We start from the raw sequence: 22,078 nt of genomic DNA on the forward strand, positions 1-22,078 counted from the left end.
CGCGTGAACTTCTGCTGTTTTCAGCATGGCAGAAAGAATCGGATCACGTCGCGCGCCTTGGGAAGAGTTCACGTGACTAACTGTGGAATGCATTGGTTGTAGTCAGCGTGCGTGGGAAGGGCAGCGGCACAACCCCCATTCCCGGCGTGAGCTGCAAAGAAGTGGCAGTTCATTTTAGAATTACATTAGGCTGCGTGCTTAATAATGTTAATCAATGTCACTTGCTGTGAAACAGCGCAGTTTGTATTTAATTATACCGCGCTGTTTTCGAAAATAGGAAACATGAGGGAAAATACAAGTAGCACTGAGAGACAGTCTGGAACCGCGTGTATATCTTATGTAATGTAATTTAATTTTGCTACTTTGTAAACTGCGCGTTTTAGATTAACATTACAGCGCGCGCTTTTCGAACTATGAGACATGAGGGCAAATAGAAGGAGCATGCAGACACAGTCAGGAAGCATGTTTTATATTTTAGTTTTACATTAATCCACGTGCAGCTCGAACGCTTGTGAAGGAGCAGGCTGTCAATACCCATTGCAACAAACAGCTTTCCTTTCACTTCCCCGCCCCCTGTTGTGGACAGGAGCACAACCCCCATTGAAACAAAGAGTTTTAGCCCTCTCGTGTTGTTTTTGGCACTTTACGTTAAGATAGCCCCAGGCCATGCACACGTATTCAATTAACAAAGTAATCGGTGTTTAAAACAATAGGTGCATGTTTAAGAGTCTTTGCTACTAAGTGATGTGAAGTGGCGTCTCGCTGGCGTCAGGAACTGGCTTTAACTTATAATAAAAAAATAAACGAACAAGGTTTACAAATAATGTTAGTTTGTTTTCATACGTTTGAAAACAGTTCCTGTGTGGCAGCCTAACTTTACACAGCTTTTGTCCACATATACAGCTTTACCCAAGAACTGTTTGAACTGTAACACTTTACGAGTTTTTAAAATGCTGCATTGCAAAGTATTAGACACAGGCGCACAACATACATTGTAAGAATGAAAACAAGTGTTCAGCTTTTCTTTATGGTGTATGGCAGCATAAGAATAATCATAGCAAGCACTAGAAAAGCCCTCTTTGTTAACAGACGCATAACTCCCATTGCAAAAACACCCTTAGCACTCCCGGCGTGAGCTGCAATGAAGTGGCGTCTCGCTGTCGGTACTCGGCAGCAAGTTTTGTTTTACTTAAACATCCCAAAACCAAAAAAAAAAGTTATTTAATGTCAGTTGCTGTGAAACAGCGCTTTTCTCATTCACATTTGCCCACGCGCTTTTCGAAATCGGAAACATGAGGGCAAATACAAGAAACATGGACACAGTCAGTAAGCGCGTTGTATATTTTATGTAATGTTAATTAATGTGAATACTTTGGAAACAGCATATTTCAGAATAAACAGACATAAAGCATATACACACTTAACAAACATAAAGGCACAAAGATACAGTCAAGAAACATAACGGTACAAACAAGAGGCATAAGGGCTAACACAGGAGGCATAGAAACACAATCAAGATGCATAAGTGCACAGACAGGTAGTATGAAGGAAAATACACAAAGGGGCACAACGGCACAAACAAGAGCCATGAGGGCATATACAGGAGGCTTACAAACACATTTAAGAAGCATAAGTGCACAGGCAGGGAGCATAAAGGCAAAAACACAAGGGGCATAACGGCACAAACAAGAGGCATGGGGGCAAATACAGGAGGTATGGACACACAATCAAGTGCCAAAAATGCACACACTTAAGGAAAAAAAGGCATAGAGAAATCCTATGCTATCTACAAGAAGCATTCAGACATACTCAAAAGTTGTAAAGAGAAAGACAAAAGGCATGACAAGTAAAAACGCATAAGGGCACACACAAGAGGCATAACTGCTCAAACAAGGGGAAGGAGGACTAACACAAAAAGCACGCAAACACAGTTAAGTGGCACTGGTGTACAGATAAGAGGTATGCAGACCCAATCATAAGCAATAAGTGCACAAACAAGAAGCAGGACCGCAAATACAAGACATATTAACACACAGTCAATTGGCATAACGGCACAAACGAGAGGCATAAGGGCAAACACCAACAACATAAGGGCAAATACAAAACACATTGACACATTTAAAATACATAAGTGCATAACATGTGTCATGAGGGCTATTACAAGCACACACATACAGTCACATTAGAAGCATTAGAGCAAACACAAATTATGACATTAACTACAAAAGCCAAGGAAACAGTCAATAGGCATTCGTGCATAGAAAACAGGCATAAATGCACAAATAAAAGGCATAAAAGCAAGCACACGACGCATGGAAGCACAGTCATGAAGCATAAGTGCATAGATATCAGGAATGGAAACACTCAGGGGTAATAAGGGCAGAAATAAAAGATAACCAGGGCACAAACAATAAATAGAATAGCATTAAGAAAGCATAAGGAGTGCAAAGGCAAGAGAGCACAAAAAAAAGCATTAGGGCAAACACAAATAGCATAGACATATAGTCATAAAGCATAACACCACAAAAAAATTCAGGAAACACATAACAAGAAATATACCGATACAGTCAAGAAGCATAAGGCCACATACAAAAAAGAATAACAACAAACATTGAAAGTATACAGACACAGTCAAGTGTCATACTTGCACCCACAAGATGAATACACATACAGTCAGGAGGCATAAATACACAAACATGATCCATGATAGTAAATCCAAGAGGCATAGAAACACTGTAAAATAACATAGGTGCACAAAAAAGAGGCATAAGGGCAAACACATAAAACATGAAGGCAAGTACAAAAAACATGGACACAGGCAAGAGGCATGCCTGCAGACACAAGAGGCATAAGGGGTAATACAAAAGGCATGAAAACATAATAAGGAATTATAAGTATACAGGCATAATACAGGCTCAAGAAGCATAAGTGCACACACAGGGAGCATAAGGGGAAATACAAAAGGCATTTAGACATACACACAAACAAGGCGAAAGAGGACAAACACAGGAAGCATGGAGACACGGTTAGGTGGCAGAAGTCTATACACAAAAGGCATACAGACACAATCATGCAGCATAAGTGCACAAACAAGAAACATAAGGAAAAATACAAGACACATACAAACACAGTTAACAACCATAAAGGGCCAAGCAAGAGTCATAAGGGGCCAATATAAGAGGCATGCACACACAGTCGAGAAGCAAAAATGGATACACATAAAGCATAAACACACTTACAAAGAAAAAAAATAGAGTGAAAAGCGATGTTAAACATTAAACTTTAATAAAAAAATATACATTCTTTGCATACTTATTTACAAACATCAAATTAGCAATTTTCAAATCATCTTCATGCGCCAATACAGACTTTGCAAAAAAAATGTATGCAACACATTGTCATATACAATGACAATAACTCCAACTTTAATGCTGCGAGACCTATTGCATTGCAAATGCTTGTTTAGATTTTGGCACCTAAAGTTTGTACCTCTGGGAACAGTATAGTGGATGCGGACACTGTGCCACATAACCTTCTCTCCCCATTACGACCAGTTTGGCTTTTAACATGGTTTGAAAGTGACACTGTGTTCCAACTGAACTCTGGTTACCAGATCCCCGATAGCACCTCAGCTGGTTAGTAAAACTCTTGGCACCTTAAAACAGCACCATTTATTCTACCAGGTGGGATCCTTGTTGGCTGGCTTCTGTTTTTTGTTTTTTTTGGTGAATGAGGGGTTTTTTTAAAGCTGGAAATTCAGCGGATGTGTCTTGAGCCCACTGAATTGTGCAGTCGCTGAGACTAATGAATGGAGGGCCGAGGAAATCATACCAAAGCTGCAAATTGTGCTCTTTTTTTTTTTTCTTGCATCACTTTTTATTACTATAGTACGTTATCTGACTTCCTTGTTTTCAAAGTGAATGTTATTGTTGTACCATGATTTTGGGGTAAAATTTAAGGACTTCATTAGACAATCCAAGTTATTTGGTATAACTGTACCCAGGAAGTACCTATGCTATGGAATACTGTATTATTGAGTATCATTCAGTGGTCCGCTTCTCAGACTGGTGGATAACATAATGCTGCATGTTTTCTCCTGTTCTGACTTGCAAAACTGAAAATGTGCAATATTTTCCCCACTAGAATCCCACCACGTTTTCACAGGCAAAGATAATGCAGTAGATAAACTGTCAAGGCATTCGAAGTTCCACAAAGCACAGAATCCTGATTCAGTACAAATCTCCCCCCACCACACCCTTTGAATCTGAGCATTTGCAACCACAAAAATGCTTTGTACCTCTGGCCCCGGTCCTCTCTTCCTGTCTGTGACGCTCATCACAGGTGTTAATGTTGTAAGCAGCAGAAGAGTGAGCATGTTAATTTTTTTGTCAATCTAGTCAAATATTTTTCTGGCGCTGTCAATTAGAGGATTGGGATTGTGGGATGACGCACAGGAGGACATGTGTGCTGAGATATTTGGTGCATTGGTCATTATCCGAGGGCTCTTTTGTGTGCAAGGTATACTCCTGTAACTGAGGTACCAACTGACTCAAGTTGTGGACTTAAGACCCCCTGATCTTGCTGGGGACAGTGGCAATGGACAACTGGCCAAGGCAAGTGACCACTTGCCTTGACCACTTGTCCAGAGTTGCAAGAGTCTCCAACCCATTTATGGTGAGAGTTGCTTATGACCAATACCCCAAGATATTAATGAATGCAATAACTGTTCAGTATTTACATTATCATATAAATGTATCAAATTTTCATTTTTAAAGTTGAACGCTTCCAACTTGACTCACATAGTCTCACTTTGTAGCTACTGTGCTCTGTTGTGTGTTTCAATGTCAATTTCCAAATTTACAACCTGGCAAAGCAGTTGGCTTTGCTGCATGGTGATTGGTCATGTTGGAGGGTATGTGGTATCAGTCACAATGTTTGAATACGCATGGGGCTTTGTCATTGGTTTGGCTGAATGCCACTTAAGGGGACTGTAATTCAATGGTGCTGTCTCCTGCACTATGTAGAAGGCAGCTTCCATACTCCAAAGCTTCTGAATCGTGCTAGCATGGGTGCCTTGTCTGAGCTACTTGCTTGCAGTTTGCGAGCTACAAGTATCTCCCTTCATTACTGTGTACATTCATGGTCAGTCTTTTATGTCTGTCTATTCTCTTTGTGTGCATCATACGGTTTAGTGTACTGAAAAACTTGTAAATTAAAGGGAAGTTCTCACTGGTAGACTGCGACTAGGCTGAAATCATGACACCCACTGGATCCGGCTATAATGCTGTGTTTTGAAGAATTTGTGTATATAATGGAGAGCAGGAATAAGCAGGGCAGAGAGTACAACAGGATCAGTTAAAATCATAGTAATAACTTTTACTGTGTAAAACTTACAATAGGGTAGTTGAGCTTGTCACAACATCAAGAAGCTACATTGATCCTATTCTTAAAATAGGACCATGTGCATGTAATTCAGAAATGTTTGAATTTTAAGAACTTTGGACGTTTTTTAATGGGGAGCCTAAGGATTGAAAAGAATGGCACCTTTACTCGAATTAGTTCAGTACGTGAGAAACATACATTTAGAAGTGATATGGTGCAGAGAATATAGGCAAGTTATTTGTATTGGGCACGTCCAAAGCACGCTTGTCCACAAGTGGTTCCTTATGGTTATCTGAGATATAGAAAATAAAGAGGAGGACTTTGAGGTATTTTCTGAAATTTTGTACAGGGGCATTCCGCAGCTTGATGCCCACTACATTAGTGGTGTGCCAGATTGGCCAATCCTTGTCAGAGAAAACCGGTCTGGTGGTGGCATGAAGCTAAACCCCACATTATTTACCCTGTGTTCAGTTTGTTCTAAGGCTTTATATGTTGATGCTTTGAAAATGGATTTTGATTTGATTTTGAACTTTGTTTAATTTTATTGCTGCCTTTTCTTTCAGGATGGCGGAACCTCGCTTTAACAATCCATACTTTTGGCCACCGCCTCCTACCATGCCAAGCCAGGTAAGACAGGTGTTTCCCTGTTCTTTCTCAGTCTCTTTCCTCAGAGACTTCTCTCGTTCCCTTATAATTGAGGCTACCGGTTTCCATTACTACTGATTTTTCAAATAGAAATAAAGACCGATTTCAATCTGTTTTCCTGTTGGCTTTTGTTATAAAAGAAAACATTTGAAAACTACAGAAATTAGGTTTAAATGTAAGTATCTCTCTTTGTTCTCAGGCAAGTGCCAGATCAGTAGTTGCACATATAGAGAGCACAGAGAGCTTAAAAACATGTATTATATTTCCTATTGTAGCCTATACAACTGCAGAACTGCACATGTTCTACTACTGGAACACTAATGTTTACAGGCAATAACATGGTTTTACTTTCTATGGTTACTTAGTGTACTAAAATACTAGCTATATCCATGTGTGAGTACAATTAGCAATTAAATAAATGTGGAGATATACCTGTTGCAACTTGTTTTTTCACCCATCGAAAAATAATTAGGGATAGTTATCTTAAAATTAAAAGAATTTGATAAATAAGGATGAAAAATGCAATTTAACATTATAAAATCTTAAGCCGAGGAGCCTTACTTATTATGGCAGTGAGTGTTTGGTCCTTTTTTCATTTTTGATTTATGTGACATCAAGCACAACAAAAGTCTGGAACCTGAGAATTGCAGACCTCTACTTACCCTATCTTAGTACTAACTGCATCTGAACTTTCACTATTCATTGAGACGGTGGCCCAGTTGTGCTTACATCCTTGATTACCATTATCAAGGCATTCTTTTGACCTGTCTTCTACTGAAGACCATCCTTTGACTTTGTTTACACACATTTTGGCTAGGATGCATCCGTCCTTCTAGAGCACCTTGGCTCTGAATGTGATGGTATCATGGTATAGTCTTGCATATAGATGTGTAAATTAGGTTTAACATATTTAGTCTTTGAGTCACTAAAAATATAAGAAACAAGGCGTACAAAAACAAGGATTTGGGGAAAGAATGTATGGTTTGCCTCGGTATGCGGTCATCAGAATTGGGAATGCCAAGGAAAAACATCAGAAGGGCTGTAGTTAGATTGTTTACCGAGTCATAACCATGAAACTTGGGGATGCCTGAAGCTTTTCTACCTGCACCCTTAGTACCCACTGGCTTGGATATGTGCTGGTCTTGCAAAGTTAGGGTGCACAAATTTGGCTTTGATTTACAGGTAGTGTCGACCCTTCTCCTACTAATAGCTGGCTTCATGGCAGGTCCCCTTTCATATGGCCGGTAACATTAGTAGCTGCCTCCCAGATGGTAGACCACAGTAGGCACTCTGTGAGCAAGAACACCTTTCAGCAGAAGATATTTATTTGTATAACCGTGTCTCAAAAGCAGGTGAAGGGATTCATTTTTACAAGTTACAATTGATTATTCTGAATGTTATGATTTTTGGGGGCATGTTCCAAATTTGATACCAAAGCTAGAAAAAGCAGGTTTAGGGAGTATGTCAAGTCGTTTACTTTAATCGTGTTGGTAGAGGGAAGGACTTGGCAGTCCCCTCTCTGCTTTCGTACTCCGTTCCCTCTAAAATCCCCTTTTTTCCTTTGTTTCTTTTGAACCCCCAGCTAAGTTACAACACTGCAACCATTTGCCAGGGAATGAGGAACAGGTTCCCCACAGACAACAATCTTTTAGGGGAAAAGTTGGAGCTGCAGGATCCCAATCTCCAGTTTTCGGTAAGAAACTGTCTCCTCTCATTTCAGAACCTGCGGTTAGGTATGAAGCGACGTGCGGCTAACATGGGCCGCTGGTCGTGTGCAGGAATGGTGGAAGATTTGGGACACGGTGCTGAGTTGCACAAAAAAATGTTGATTATTGACGACAAAGCCAGACGCACAACAGTGGTACATATCACTGTGCTGCAGGTGACACAGAGGAGACCAGAAGTGGGTCTGGTACCAAAGGTGGTCCAGCCCTGGTGTATCTCATACATTGGGTCACTTCCTCAACATATGGGCATATCAACTGACTCAGCCCATTAATAGAGATCTGTGTAATTCTGTTTACAGTATGATGAAGTATGGCCACGAATGAATGCAGTGGCTTGTAAGACTGGGGAAGCTTGTTTGCTTCATCAAACAAATCCCACATTCTTATACATTCCAACTCAGAGAAAGATTACCATTTTTCTTTCCTCATCTACCTTTCCCTGATGTTGGGGAATACGGTTGCATGGGTGTCAGCTGTGGTAAAGCAGTCTTATTCTGCACATTGGTATCTTCGTTTTATGCTGCTACTGCACTCAACGTCCTAATCATCTTTGTATACAATCTATCATTTTCTACACCTGGTGAGTTTGGGGGTTAATTTCTTGTGTGTATTATGGGGCATTCGTCCTGCCTGTTCAATCTGCCCTTCTTAATACCTGTGCTTTCACAATCAGGGTAGGACTAACACCTTTGGCATCTATTGCTAAATAAATTTCCATGCAGCTTGAGGTCCCTGTAGCTATTTTCTTTTTTACATCACTAAATAACATTTTCTCTCCTATGTTCTATATGAATCTTTGCTCCTAACTCTGTAGCCATCCAGGACAAAAACTTTAGCAACTTTGGGAAAAGGTGCTTGAAATGGAGAGATAAAGCTGCCTGGTTCAGACACTCTCCAACACTAAACTCTTTCATCAGACAAATAGCACTGCTCTACCTCATTTGCTTATCACCTGCAAACAAGACTCTTTAATCTGGCCTCTATCTGAGTGGATATCTGCCTTTCATATTCAAAAACTGTGCAGTCCTTTCTTGAGCTCAACTTAAGTATGCACATTTTCCTGGGTATCTTTGTTATAGTGTATTTTCAATTTTGTGTTTTGTGTTTTCCCTCAATTTCAGTGTGCTGCAGTTTGTAAAATGGTTGGCATTGGTATTTAGATTTTCCATTTTTCCAAATGTTTACATACTTCGCATAATTCATGTTGAGCCCAAAAAATAGTTCAGAAGGCCTTTTTGAAGAGGAACCAAGTGGGTGTTTTCTTGTGGGCATTCTCTTTATCAGACTTCCATTGTCAATTGGAACGCCGCACTCACCAGCGAGTGCCCTTGGTTTGACTCCATCTTGAAATTTGTTTTTATCCTCGCCTTCTTTTGGAAGATGGCTTTGAGAATTTTTTTAAACACAATGTTTCTTGGTGCAATGATCAGTTGATAATAAAGTGACAGAAATAAAAGATGTTGTGACTAGGACGTTCCATTCTAGCTATATTACCCACTGTGCGTCTTCCACGTTCTAAAAAGAAACATATTTGATGTATACAATCTATGTTAGTCACTAGTGGCTATCAAAAGAACTGTGGTTGGATAGTTTTCTTCTCCAACCTCTCGAGAATGAATGTTTGATTTTCCTATGGGAGTTGTCTAAGAACTGGGAGCTTTCATGATGATGTCAACTGATGAAGGGGTGTTTATAGGGAAGTATCTGTCCACAACTCTGAGATAACAGTACTCATTGAAATGGCAATATGATTTCATAATTTTAAAATTGATGTCCATTAATACACGACCTCTTGCCCAGAAATGGCAAATGGCATACATTGAAGCTCATGAGCCTCTTTTAATAAGAGTTTATGCCATAACCTCACTTAGTGCAACCTACCCTAAATTAATACAATCCATTTCCATTTCCAACTGCTGCGAAAGTTCCTCAGTCCTCAAATGTCCTAGTATAGCGACACAGCTTCCTGCCATAGAAGGAATCACTTGGTCGGTCCCTACAACCTTCTTCAATGTCTTCAAGACTGCCAATTCAGAAGACTTCACCTTGCTTATTCTGTGAGGCAGACACTTTTCTCCTTATACAAATGTCCATGTTTTCTTTGGAAGATGTGTTGGGGAACTCGTAACCAGTCCTTGATTAAGGAAACTCCAGTTTGTAGAAGTTAATGGTATCCAGCCAAGAAGACATATAGAATGAAATATCAGCTCTGAAGGAATTCATTAAAGTCTATATGTGAGATGTACAGCTTTCGCACGTCCATGCCGTTTACCATCTGATAAAAGGGTGGATCATACAGAAAATATCATAGAGCTCTGAAATATCTGTAACTGAATACTATAGTGTGAACACATGTGTAACTGTTCAGACCAAAAAAGCTCCTGATATCTGTTGTGGGACAGCATCGGATTTGTTGACAGTACCACCAGTTAAATTGTTGTGCTCGCTGCACTAAGATCAGTGTGGACTTTGAAGCAGAGTTGCTCCATATGTGGACACAGCCAATCATTCTGGCTTAGATACTGCCAGAACGTAGTAATCAAAGCTACAGGAGCTCTTTTGAGGAGGTCGGCTAAGATTAGGAGATTTGGGGTGGGAATTCCACAATAGGCAAGAAGGGTAGCCAGTCCAAGGTTTAAGAAACCTCCCGCCAGAGTGTCCTGCTCGAAGTAAGATGTTTGGCATCACACCCGTATGAATGGCAGTTGGTGCAGACAGATTGGTATAGTGTTGAGGGAGGGGTTGTGTAGGCAGTTTGACAAATCCTCCCAGCGATCACTTACTACTGGGCAAGGGAATAGATTCAAAAACTTGAAAGCTATGGTAGGGGTCCTGTTATAAGTATTCTATATGAAGCCACACATTAAAAGCTAGTAGGTGTGATGTGTTATTAAGAAAATGCTTGCGTTTTGCATAAGATGCATTCTGTTTGTGTCCGACTAATAATGCATGAAACTGAAATTACATAGAACAGTGTTATTAGTGAGGCTGTTTGTATATAACAGAAGGAATAGCACCATGTCTGTAATAGGTATGGGTAAGATACATTTTTGAGTTACATGTTACCATCATGTATTATATGAAAAATAAATATATAAATGTAAATAACAATATATGAATGCAGTCTTTGAAAGCCGCTTGTATTAACAGTCTACTAAATACTCTGAAGTGCAAAATACATAGAAAATCATATTAACCACAATTCGTGTTACTATTTTGGTTAATAGGATATTGTAAAATCATTCTAAAGATATTTTAATAAAGAAAGTAGGTGTTCAAAATTAAAGAACAATAATAACCATGTACTATTAGCAATCTATATTAGTTTTACAGGTAACATGTTAAAAGATTAGCAAGATTCATCTACATTGTAATATTACATAAACAGTGTTAGTATGAATCTTTAAGAATAATCATTCCTAATCAAGGTGGGTTTGGAACAACTTGATAATATATGTTTTGCTGCGTGAATCTTTCTGGATTCACTATGCTGTGCATATTCCGCAATCTGGTGGTTGGGTCCGGAATCGTAGTCTCTTTTTTTTTTTTTTTTTTTTGTCGTAGCCCAGGTGGGCGTCGACGTCCCACCATTTGCTGTACCTTCGGTGACGTCGGCATGCTTCCGGCGGAAGCTACCACCCTTGGGCGCCATCTTCAGATTCTTTTTTCCGCCGTTGGGTCTGGATCGTCGCGTGAAGCTCCCGAAGTTTTGGAGGAGGAAAGAAGAAAATACAGCAAATCTTCAACGGTGAAGACCTGAGAACATCGAGAGAAGAGGACCTTTAGAAAAGAGACGACAAAGAAAGGAGAGAACTTCGAAATCTTCGACGTCCTTGGAGGAATGCGCTCACAGGGGGCCCCCTGAGCGCAGGGATGTACAAGACGCCCTTTAAATTCTGCAAGAACTGCCACCACAAGTTCGCACAGAAGGACCAGCACCCAGTCTGCAACCTCTGCTTGCCAATCGACCACGAGAGCAGAGACTGCAACGCCTGCTCCGTCTTCAAGCCGAAGACACTCCGAGTTCGAGAAAGACAGAGGACGGCTCACCACACGATGCAGGGCAAGGGCCAAGCCCCGACGCTTTATGAACTTGGCCTCCCCACCGACGACGAGGACAACATCGCCGAAGGCCCAGATGACTTCACGGTCGCTGAGACCGATAAGAAAACGCCTGATAAGGTAGGAGAGTCTACGACCCCGAAAACTCCCACAGGGCCTCGAAAACCTGAGGCAGACTCTCAAAAGTCTGAGCACAGAGCCTCGAAAGGAGCACCGGCGCCGAACAAATCGACGACCGAAGCTGGATCCTCCGAAAAAGAGCCCAGCGGATCCTCCGAGAAGGACTCCCGGAGGCCGAAGACCAGCGAAAAGCAAAGGTCATCGAAGCAAGCCCCCGAAAAAGGGCCTTCGACTTCGAAAGAAAAAGAGCCGAAGAAAGCTTCGACGTCGATGACGCCGCCGAAAAGAGCGGCCGAAGCGCTCGGCGACGAACAGGCCGCAGAAATGCAGAGAAAGAGAAGAAGGCTCGAGGCCGAAATGGAGAACATCCTTCAGAGAAAGAAGGACTTTGATGAAAAGATGAGAAGTTACAAGATCCCCTCGAAGCCGGCACCGACCGTCGCTGAGGTACAGGAACTCGAGGAGTTCGACGTCGAAGAGCCGCCGAAAACTCCGGAACCTTCAGAGCACGAAGAGGAGGAAGACCTCTACTACACAGAAGGAGATAACGGGGAACAGCAGTCAAGCTACGGCTCAGGTTCCTCGACGGCCCAAGACCAGGAATGGCAGGACATCGAGGCCGAAAACCCAGAAGAGGCGGTGGAAACATACCCCTCGAGGCCTTCGCCACCGGATGACATTGGGGCATACAATGAGGTGGTAAGAAAGGCGGCAGCAGCTTATGGAGTTAAGCTGGAAGAGGAGAAGCCAAAAGCAGACTTCCTGCTCGAGACATTGCTCCCCATACAGACAAGAAGCCAGTTCCTGCCCATGCTCAAGAGTATCACAGACCAGGGGAAGGAGGCCTCAAGGACCCGGCTACATGCAGATCTGTAACGTCGAGGACAGAGAAGAAATACAAATTCTCCTCCCAAGACCCAGCTTACATCAAGGGATCCGTCACAGCAGATTCTATAATCGCTGCAACGGCCAGGAAAAGGGCAAACGTCCCAACAACGTCTGGACCCCCACCTGACAAAGAAAGCAGGAGGATGGATCTAACTGGCAGGAAGATTGAGAGGAACGCCGCAACGCACTGGCTGATGGCGAATTCCAACGCCCTCCTGAATAGGCATCAATACCAGCACTGGGATGAAATGGGACAGTTGCTCAAGCACCTCCCGGAACAATACCGTGAGAGGGCATCCCACCTTGTGGAAGAGGGGAAGAGCATCGCCAATTCGTGCCTGAAGACAGGCTTGGATGGGGCAGAAACATCCAGCAGACTGATGGCTATAGGCATCACAGAAAGAAGGCAAGCCTGGCTCAGGATCTCAGGATTCAAGGCTGAGGTTCAGAACAACATCCTGAACACACCCTTCAACGGTGAAACACTGTTCGGAGCCCCAGTTGATGATAAGCTCACCCAACTGAAGAAGGACAACGAGACGGCAAGGTCCATGGGGGCCCTGCAGTTCAGAGGGATGAGAAGGGGCATTCCTGCACGGAGGCCGAACGGCAGAGGTGGAAGTCAGCAAGGAGATTCTCACCAGAGTTTCCACCAGGGGCAACAGAGTGACAATGAAGGCCACCAGGGCCAGCAGAGGCAAAGCTGGAACTACCAAAGCAGGGGCCAGTCCTTTCGGTCAAGAGGAAATGGACGGGGCCAGAGAAGGAGAGGCGGTGAACAACCCCCCTCTAAGTGACTTCACACGAGAGAAGGTGCTCCACCACCCAAACCCTCCGGGGGAGGAGCACGGAAAAACAAAGAGGAGAGGGCTACACGGACAAGACACAAAGGAACATGTAACGCCGGTAGGAGGAAGATTGAGATTTTTTCTCCAGGAGTGGAGAAAAATAACAACAGACAAGTGGATACTCAATATTATGCAGTTCGGATACTGCATAGAGTTGGAAAAGAGGCCACCAAACAGAAAACCAAAGAAAAGACAGCACTCGGGAAGAGAGCTGCAACTACTGCAAGAGGAAGCCCAAGAACTCCTCCTCAAAGCGGCCATCGAACGAGTTCCTTTCAAAGAACGGAACAAGGGAGTGTACTCAAACTACTTCCTAGTGCCAAAAGTGGACGAAAGTCTAAGACCCATCCTGGACCTACGGTTCCTAAACAAATACGTCAAAACTCAAAAATTCAAAATGACGTCCCTACAAGAGGTCATCCCACAGATGAAAGCCTGGGACTTCTTGTCCACCATAGACCTCAAAGATGCGTACCTGCACATCCCCATGAACAGGCAGCACAAGCACATGCTAAGGTTCACAGTAAACAAGGATCACTACCAATTCACGACCCTGGCTTTCGGCCTAAAGTCCGCACCAAGGGTGTTCACCAAACGCCTCGCCGGCAGTGGCTGCACACCTAAGAAGAAAGGGGATACACGTGTACCCCTACCTCGACGACTGGCTGGTAAAGGCAAGCTCTTACAGGACATGCAAAGAGCATGCAGAACAGGTGACAAGAACGCTAGCAAGCCTGGGTTTCTCCATACACTGGGGCAAATGCTCGATGGAACCAGAGCAAGTGAAGATCTTCCTGGGAGCCCAGATCGACACCGTCCAATGCAGAGTCTTACCGAGCGAAAAGAGAACGCTCAGCCTACTGAGGGAGAAACGTCACTACCAGAAGGGGCGAGCTCTGACAGTGAGGACTGTGAGCAAGATCTTGGGGATGATGGCATCATGCATACACCTGGTCCCCAATGTACGCCTACAAATGAGACCACTCCAAGAGTGGCTGCAACAACAATGGTCACAAGCTACAGGAAGTTGGGAGGATCTAGTGGTTGTAACGCACAGGGTGCAGGAAGAGATAAGGTGGTGGACCAAGGAGAGAATAACAGAAGGGAAACCTCTAACACCACCGGACCCAACAGTGACCTACAGATGCAGTCAGGCACATCAACTACCTGGAACTGAAAACTGTGTTGCTAGCACTCAAGGCTTTTCAGAAACACCTGTACAACCAGAAGGTGCTAATACAAACAGACAACACCACAACAATGTTTTACATAAACAAACAGGGGGGAACTCAATCGTTCCCTCTGTCAAACTTGGCACAGGAGATCTGGAAATGGGCTATACCACTAAAAATAGACCTGCTAGCCATACACCTGCCAGGGAAGGACAATGTGGAAGCAGATTGGCTCAGCAGGCAGACTTCAGCGTCCCACGAGTGGGAACTCAACAGTCAGGAAACAGAGAAACTATTCAGGAAATGGGGCACCCCAACAATAGACCTATTTGCAACACACCAGAATGCAAAATGCCAATACTTTGCATCCAGGCAACCAGAGGCACTGTCCCAGGGGAATGCCCTATGGATAAGCTGGTCAAAAACATTTGCCTACGCTTTCCCCCCCGATACCACTGATCCCCAGGGTTCTCAACAAATGCATGAAGAGCAACATGACGCTCATCCTTGTGGCACCACAATGGGCCATACAGACCTGGTATTCTCAGATAATGGAGATGGCGCAGGGGCCCCCCCACAAGTTCTCAAAAAGAAGAGACCTACTCTCCATGGAAAACGGAGAAATTCAACACCCAGAGCCAGAGAGCCTCAACCTCTCAGCCTGGCTCCTGAGGACTTAGAATTCGCACACCTAAAACTACCAGAGAGCACCCTGCGGGTGCTGCGAGAGGCAAGAAGGCCCAGCACACGCAAGTGCTATGGGGAAAAATGGAAAAGATTCACTCAATGGTGTTGCAAGAAACAGCTCCAAAGGAAACTGACCAAGGAATCCACGGTGCTAAGGTACCTCACACACCTAATTAAGGCTAAGCTAAGCTCATCCTCGCTGAGGGTGCACCTGGCAGCGATTGTGGCATACACAAGAGGAGAAACAGGGAGAAGCTTCTTCACATCCCAAGTCGTAAAAAGATTCCTGGAAGGAGCTAAAAGAATAGCGCCGCCAAAGAGAATGCCGTCACCGGCCTGGAACTTAAATGTGGTACTGACGGAGCTCATGAAAGCACCTTTCGAACCCATCCACAAAGCATCACTGCAAATGTTAACAATGAAGACGGCCTTTCTGGTAGCAATCACCTCGCTACGAAGGGTGTGCGAACTGCAGGCACTCACACTGCAGGAACCCTACATCCAGATTCACAATGACAGGGTCGTGATGAGAACTGACCCACACTTCATGCCAAAGGTGGTGTCAAGGTTCCACATGAATCAGAGTATTCAGATCCCTAGCTTCTTCCAAAACCCCACCACAAGCGCTGAGAGGTCGCTCCACACCCTAGACCAGTGGTTCCCAAACTTTTTAGACCTGTGGCTCCCTTGACCTAATTGGCAGTAGGCCGTGGCTCCCCACCATTTTTTTTTACCGGTGGGGGGATGTTAGCCCGACCTCGGGAGTACTTCCAGTTGTCTTCTTGAAATTAATTGGAATGCGATTAATGTATTATAATCATATTTGTAACAAAATAAAAATCTAACAGTTGTTCAATTAGAACTCGTTAAGTGAGAAACGATACAATCACCTGTTGACTTTATTTAATTTTTCAAATTGTTGTTGAATATGTACTTTCTTAAATTGGAAACAGGGTAGAGCCAGTCTCATGGCAGGAAGAATGGACGGGCAAGAGGCAGTTGTGTAGCATGCTGGTATGAATAAGGTAGTCAGTTGCACAAGGTGGAGGTGGTAGACCGAGTTACATCCCAGGTCAGTGGTGGTCAGGTTAAGATATGCATGGCATGCCAGTTGGACTGAGACTGAGACCGATTGTACAACAAGCAAGAAGGACTTGGCCAAAATCAGTTGGAAGGCGAATAAGGGGGACCAATCTAATTCTGTTTGCAGGGCAGACAAGTAGGTATGGGATACAGCCAGGCACAAAGCAAGTTCATGTAGTGAGCCTGTCACATGCCAAGTCTGCTGGATGGTGGGAGAAAAAGTCACTTTGCACACCCTCCAGTCCATCTTAACCGAGCAAGCCACATGGCAAGACAGCAGAAGAACAAGTGGCATGAGAAACTAGTACAGTAGTAGTAGATGAAGGTCTGGGCTTCTGCCAGTTGCTTCCGGGAGTAGAACCAGCCTAATTGTGCATTATATACTGCAACACAAGAGCCCTAATTAAAAAATATTAATTACACTCCACATCCACATCTCTGGATTGCTTTGTATTCATGTGCATTGGGCACTGATATATCCCTGTCTTTTTAATAAGAGAGGCTTGTGTCCTTCAATTCTGGGTCACAGGCTGCTCCGGTACATACAAGACACAATGCGTGCAAGTTAACAGTGAGGAAACAATCCTTTCACCCTCATTAAGTGGGGAGAATGACCACAAATTTCAGCGCTGCAATATCTCGTCCGAGGTTGAAGCTAGTCAAGTGTAAGAAATAGGGACGGGTAGTACCAGTCCCAGAATAAGTTTTGAAACATGGAAAAACGTATGGAAGGTTAGACTGGGGTCAGGAGTAGGGCCGTGAAATGAATCCTGGCTGCAATGTGGCCTATTTCCACAGCCACGAGTTTGCCCACTGGAGTTTCAGATTTATGAAATCAGCCGGTGTAGGAAGGAAGGAACCTGAAGGAAGACCTCCCATTACTGAAAATGCTTTTCTCCATGACTACGGAAGTGCCTTCCCAGTGTGTGCTTGTGGTTGGAGTGTTTACCATTTATTGCAGTACTATCCTTCTACCAGTGTTTGGTACTCTTTTGTAACATGCACACGCCACTTTTCTCTTGTAACACACTGTTTGCTACTTCTCACATTTTGTTTGCTTTTGATACTTGCACAAGTGCCACCATTGCCTACGTAACGTTGGTTCTTGTGCCTGAGTGTCTAGCATTTATTGCAGTATATTACTTCTAATTGTACTTTGTTTTCTCTTGTAACCTGCACACTTGTCACTTTTTCCTCCTGTAATGTACCGTTTGCTCCTCATGTATTTTGTTTGCTCACAATTGTCACTTTTACCTCATGTAACTTAACGTTTGCTTTTGTAATTTGTTCACTTGTAATTTCCTCCTCATGTATCCTTAACGTTCCTATTGTGAAGCACTCTGACACCTTCGGGTAAAGTCTGCACTATATAAAAACGCATAAATAAATAAGTTCACATAAAGTGCTGGAACAGCAGCCAGCATATAATTATACAAGGGCTGTGTGAAGTAGCAATATTTGAAATCTTTAAAGTTTATCTTGTGCTGCGAGAAGCCTGCCCTACATGTTTTTAAGATGCTGTCCTGTTTTCCGACGAGACTGTGGGCCACTGCACAGACATGTATTTAACACTTGTCCCGTTCAAACTCGACTTGACAAAATAAATAAGTTAATCATGAGCGAGCAGTGAATCTGCCCTCTGACCTATGTAATTTGAGAAGAGGGTCCCACAAGGCATGGCAGAACACGGCGGGCAGAAATAATGTTCAATAGTCTGCTGAGCATTACGGGGTATGCAGAGATTACGTCTGTGAATGAAAGCACGTATGTATGCACTTATGCACGGATGGCAGCACTGCGCTCTTACTGTGCCAAACCATGTTCCTGCATTATGCAGGTGGCATTTCTTACTCCCCGTTATGTTGCGCTGCTCACTGCATTCAGGCCCTGGTAGAGCATCTTGTTCAGCACACGGCCACATGCTATTTTCCCACATCCTGCGCGGCGTCCCTGGCAACTCATAACGGCGCACCAGGGCGCCGCGGCACACAGTTTGGGAACCTAGGCCCTAGACGCAAGAAGGGCTGTGATGCACTACATTGAAAGAACGAAGGAACACAGGAAAACAAAACAGTTCTTCGTATCCTTCGCAAACAGTTACATGGGCAAACCAGTGACTAAAAACACCATAGCTCGATGGATCGCACAGACAATTCAATTCTGCCACAAACAAGCTGGCCAGGAGCTAACAGGAGGGGCACAGGCCCACTCCACCAGGAAGAAAGGAGCAACAATTGCCTTTCTGGCCAACACACCAATTCAGGACATATGCCTGGCGGCAACATGGGCTTCAGTGCACACTTTCACTAAGCACTATTGCGTGGATGTACAGATGAACAAAGAAGCACAAGTAGGACAAAAAGTGCTTCAACATATTTTCAACAACCAACGCTCATCTTCCACCCAACCGCCACAAAAGTAACGAAAACCGCTACAAAATCTATGCACAGCACAGTGAATCCAGAAAGATTCACGCTGCAAAACGAATAGTTTCTTACCTGTCGGTGTAGTTTTGCAGCTTGAAGATCTTTCTGGATTCACTAGCGAACCCGCCCGCCTCCGCCAGAAAGATGAGGCTGGAGAAAGAGGGTGGAAACACATAGAAAAGAAAGCAAGTTGGAACGATTACAAGATACGTGGAAAGAATAAAGTTGAAAAAACGATTAACAAACATAGCCATGGATTCACTACAAAGACAAAAAAAAAAAAAGAGACAGAAAAAAGAATCCGAAGATGGCGCCCAAGGGTGGTAGCTTCCGCCGGAAGCATGCCGACGTCACCGAAGGTACACCAAATGGTGGGACGTCGACGCCCACCTGGGATACGACAAAAAAAAAAAACAAAGAGAGAAAAAAGACTACGATTCCGGACCCAACCACCAGATTGCGGAATATGCACAGCATAGTGAATCCAGAAAGATCTTCAAGCTGCAAAACTACACCGACAAGTAAGAAACTATTCGTTACTAATCGTAAGTGTATTGCAAGGTTTGGGTAAGGATAGGTTGTGGCAGATGATAGCATATTTCCTTGAACATCTACACTTGAAGAAGAAACATGCGCCCAATCAATTCAATTCATTATCTTTATTCGGTCTAATTAAAAATAGACCATAAAAGTACATAACAAGTGTAACACATATCCATAATCTCATAAAACAATGAAGAATAATCTTACATTAGATTAAGAACAGTTACAAATATATGTACATAAAATGCTTTAAGATTTCCACAGTGCATCAAATAGCGATTTCAGGGGAATTTAGAAATTGTAAGTGGAGCAGAGCTATTGTACAGCGTCGGAATCCTAACTTGTGTAACAAAGGGATCAGAAAGTGCATACGTGCTAAGCTGTACAAATTACAAAAAAACATTAAAGTGCAAAAAGTATTTTGCAGAATGACAATCACAAGGACAGGTAGATATTGTATTTCCTTCTGCGTCTAAAATATTTTTAAAACAAAAGGACCAATAAATTGACCCTGCTCTAAATCGAAAAGAAGTGAACTTTCCCATCTTGTCAATTCTAGAGATAGCTACATAAGGGGTTCGCCTGTAAATAAGAGACTACAGTAGTTCAAGACAGAAGGTTTGGATAACTCCTTTTCTATTCTTGAGTCTGCGCAAAACTCCTTAAATAATGTATTTACCTTCATCTTCGAGTTTTTGGGAACACAACTAGGTTCAATGAACCAAGAAGATAGACCCAGGGTTCCTAAAGTATCCAGAATGTAACTTAGCTAAGGTATAGAATAAGCCTTGTCGAATTTAGGCAGTCTAGTATAATGTCTTTGCATAGCTTAGCAGCTGGGTTCGTCCAAATACGGACCCATAATAAGAGTGGAACCAGTTGTACCTTGTCCACTATAAATTCCTGATTTAACTCAAAATGGGTAATAAGACTAGAGATGGACGGTCGTAAACTCTGAAATCACCGCGAAAAGATGATTTTCCTCAGCCTGTAGGGAACAACGTTTGCAAAAAAAAAAAACTCCTGCACCAAACATAGCTGCGCTGATACACTGTGAGTTATAAACCTTCAATGGTGCTAGGACGGTCCCCCTAAGGTCTAGTAAGATTACAAACTGTGCTATCCGATTTACAAAGCTTAAGATTAGCTTGAGCAAGATGGGGATTCCACGACCCTGAGGAGCTAAAGGTTAACCCTAGATTCCAAAAGTTATCGACGCTCGTTAATTCTTGCCCATTAATACTGATTTTATTTATCCTTAATTTGCCCTGGCCACAAGACATAATGTGTGACTTGGTATAGTTATTTTTTAAATTCAGATCATGCTTAAAAGAAGCAAAACAGTCCACCTGATGTCGCAGTGCGTTTGGGGTGAGGGCTAACAATACAGCGTCATCCGCATAGAGTAGTGTAGGAATTGGGGTACCAGCTATTCTTGGGATATCTGAGTGAGATGAAGATACATGGGCTGTTAAGCCGTTAATATATTAAATAAATGATACAGTAGTGCAAATAATGTTGTGCCCAATCAAATCTATTATTGTATCATAAACTGTTCTATCATGTCTTATATGATAAATTATTTGCATCTTTCCAATTCAAATCAGTTTGCTGAGAAGCAATGGCTATAAATTCAGTTGCAACAGTGAGAATGGCTTTTAGAGATGCTCACAGATGTCGTGCTCAGTAGATCCTTTATGCATCTGCTACCACACTGCCAACTATGTATCACAAAACTCCTTTTTTGCAAACATATGTGCAAACCTTTCGACAAATAAGCTGTGTGTGTTTTAACAATTTGAAATGATGTAGACACACTGCACCATAGCTGGTGTCTGCATTCCACTGATGTTCATTAATATTTCACTTTTAAAGGCTGGATGTTAAATAGTACACTATTTCTATGTCTGATAAATACTGCCATATAGGTAAGTGTGACAAGTTTTATGATCTGAAGAATGCATAGAGGATGTCAACATCCTAGTTATACCTCTCTGTTGGCAAACCTTAAAAGCTGCTGATGTTAATCTAGGTCTTAGTCTACTTGTACCCGCTTTTCTTACCTCTTTCTGAAAACGCAGCAAACACTTGCTTGAAATGCTTCCCTCTTGATATGGGACTGAAATCTGTGCTGCTGTTATTGATGCTTTGGAGTAATGTGTCCTGTTACCACTCTTACTGAGAACACCTGTCCACCAGAGAAGGCGTGTGATAAGTGTCACTAGCCGGCAGGACATTTAGAGATAATTTGGCTTCATGATTCAAAACACCCTTGTTGGGTCTTTTAGTGAGGCGTCTGTGCTCACCTTTAGGGCAGTGTGGTTTATTATCACATTCTCTGTATTTCATAGTAATCTGTTGGCTTTGTACTCATCTTTTACTTCTTACACAATACAGGTATCTTTGTCTAATTAGGCAGACCATCATAGCTCAGCTAATCACTCCTCCATTGGCATGATGCTAAATTGAGTCAAACTAAAACCCCAAACCTACAG

The 22,078-nt window shown here is 42.9% G+C and overlaps 1 protein-coding gene across 7 annotated transcripts in view; it reads left to right on the forward strand.

Moving 5' to 3' along the window:
• Positions 1-22,078, forward strand: part of ZNF362 (zinc finger protein 362) — a 190,792-nt gene that overhangs the window by 95,029 nt on the left and 73,685 nt on the right. For 4 of the 7 annotated variants that reach the window (XM_078643023.1, XM_078643024.1, XM_078643022.1 and 1 more), the window contains exon 2: positions 5,946-6,009. In XM_078643023.1, the coding sequence (XP_078499149.1) occupies positions 5,947-6,009 (63 nt within the window). In that variant the 5' untranslated portion in view covers position 5,946. Of the gene's footprint in view, positions 1-5,945; positions 6,010-7,609; positions 7,721-22,078 lie in introns of all 7 variants that reach the window. The other 3 variants (XM_078643020.1, XM_078643019.1, XM_078643018.1) reach the window with 1 other exon arrangement.

This window comes from Lissotriton helveticus, chromosome 5_1 (genome assembly GCF_964261635.1).
Source record: "Lissotriton helveticus chromosome 5_1, aLisHel1.1, whole genome shotgun sequence".
Lineage (NCBI taxonomy): Eukaryota > Metazoa > Chordata > Amphibia > Caudata > Salamandridae > Lissotriton > Lissotriton helveticus.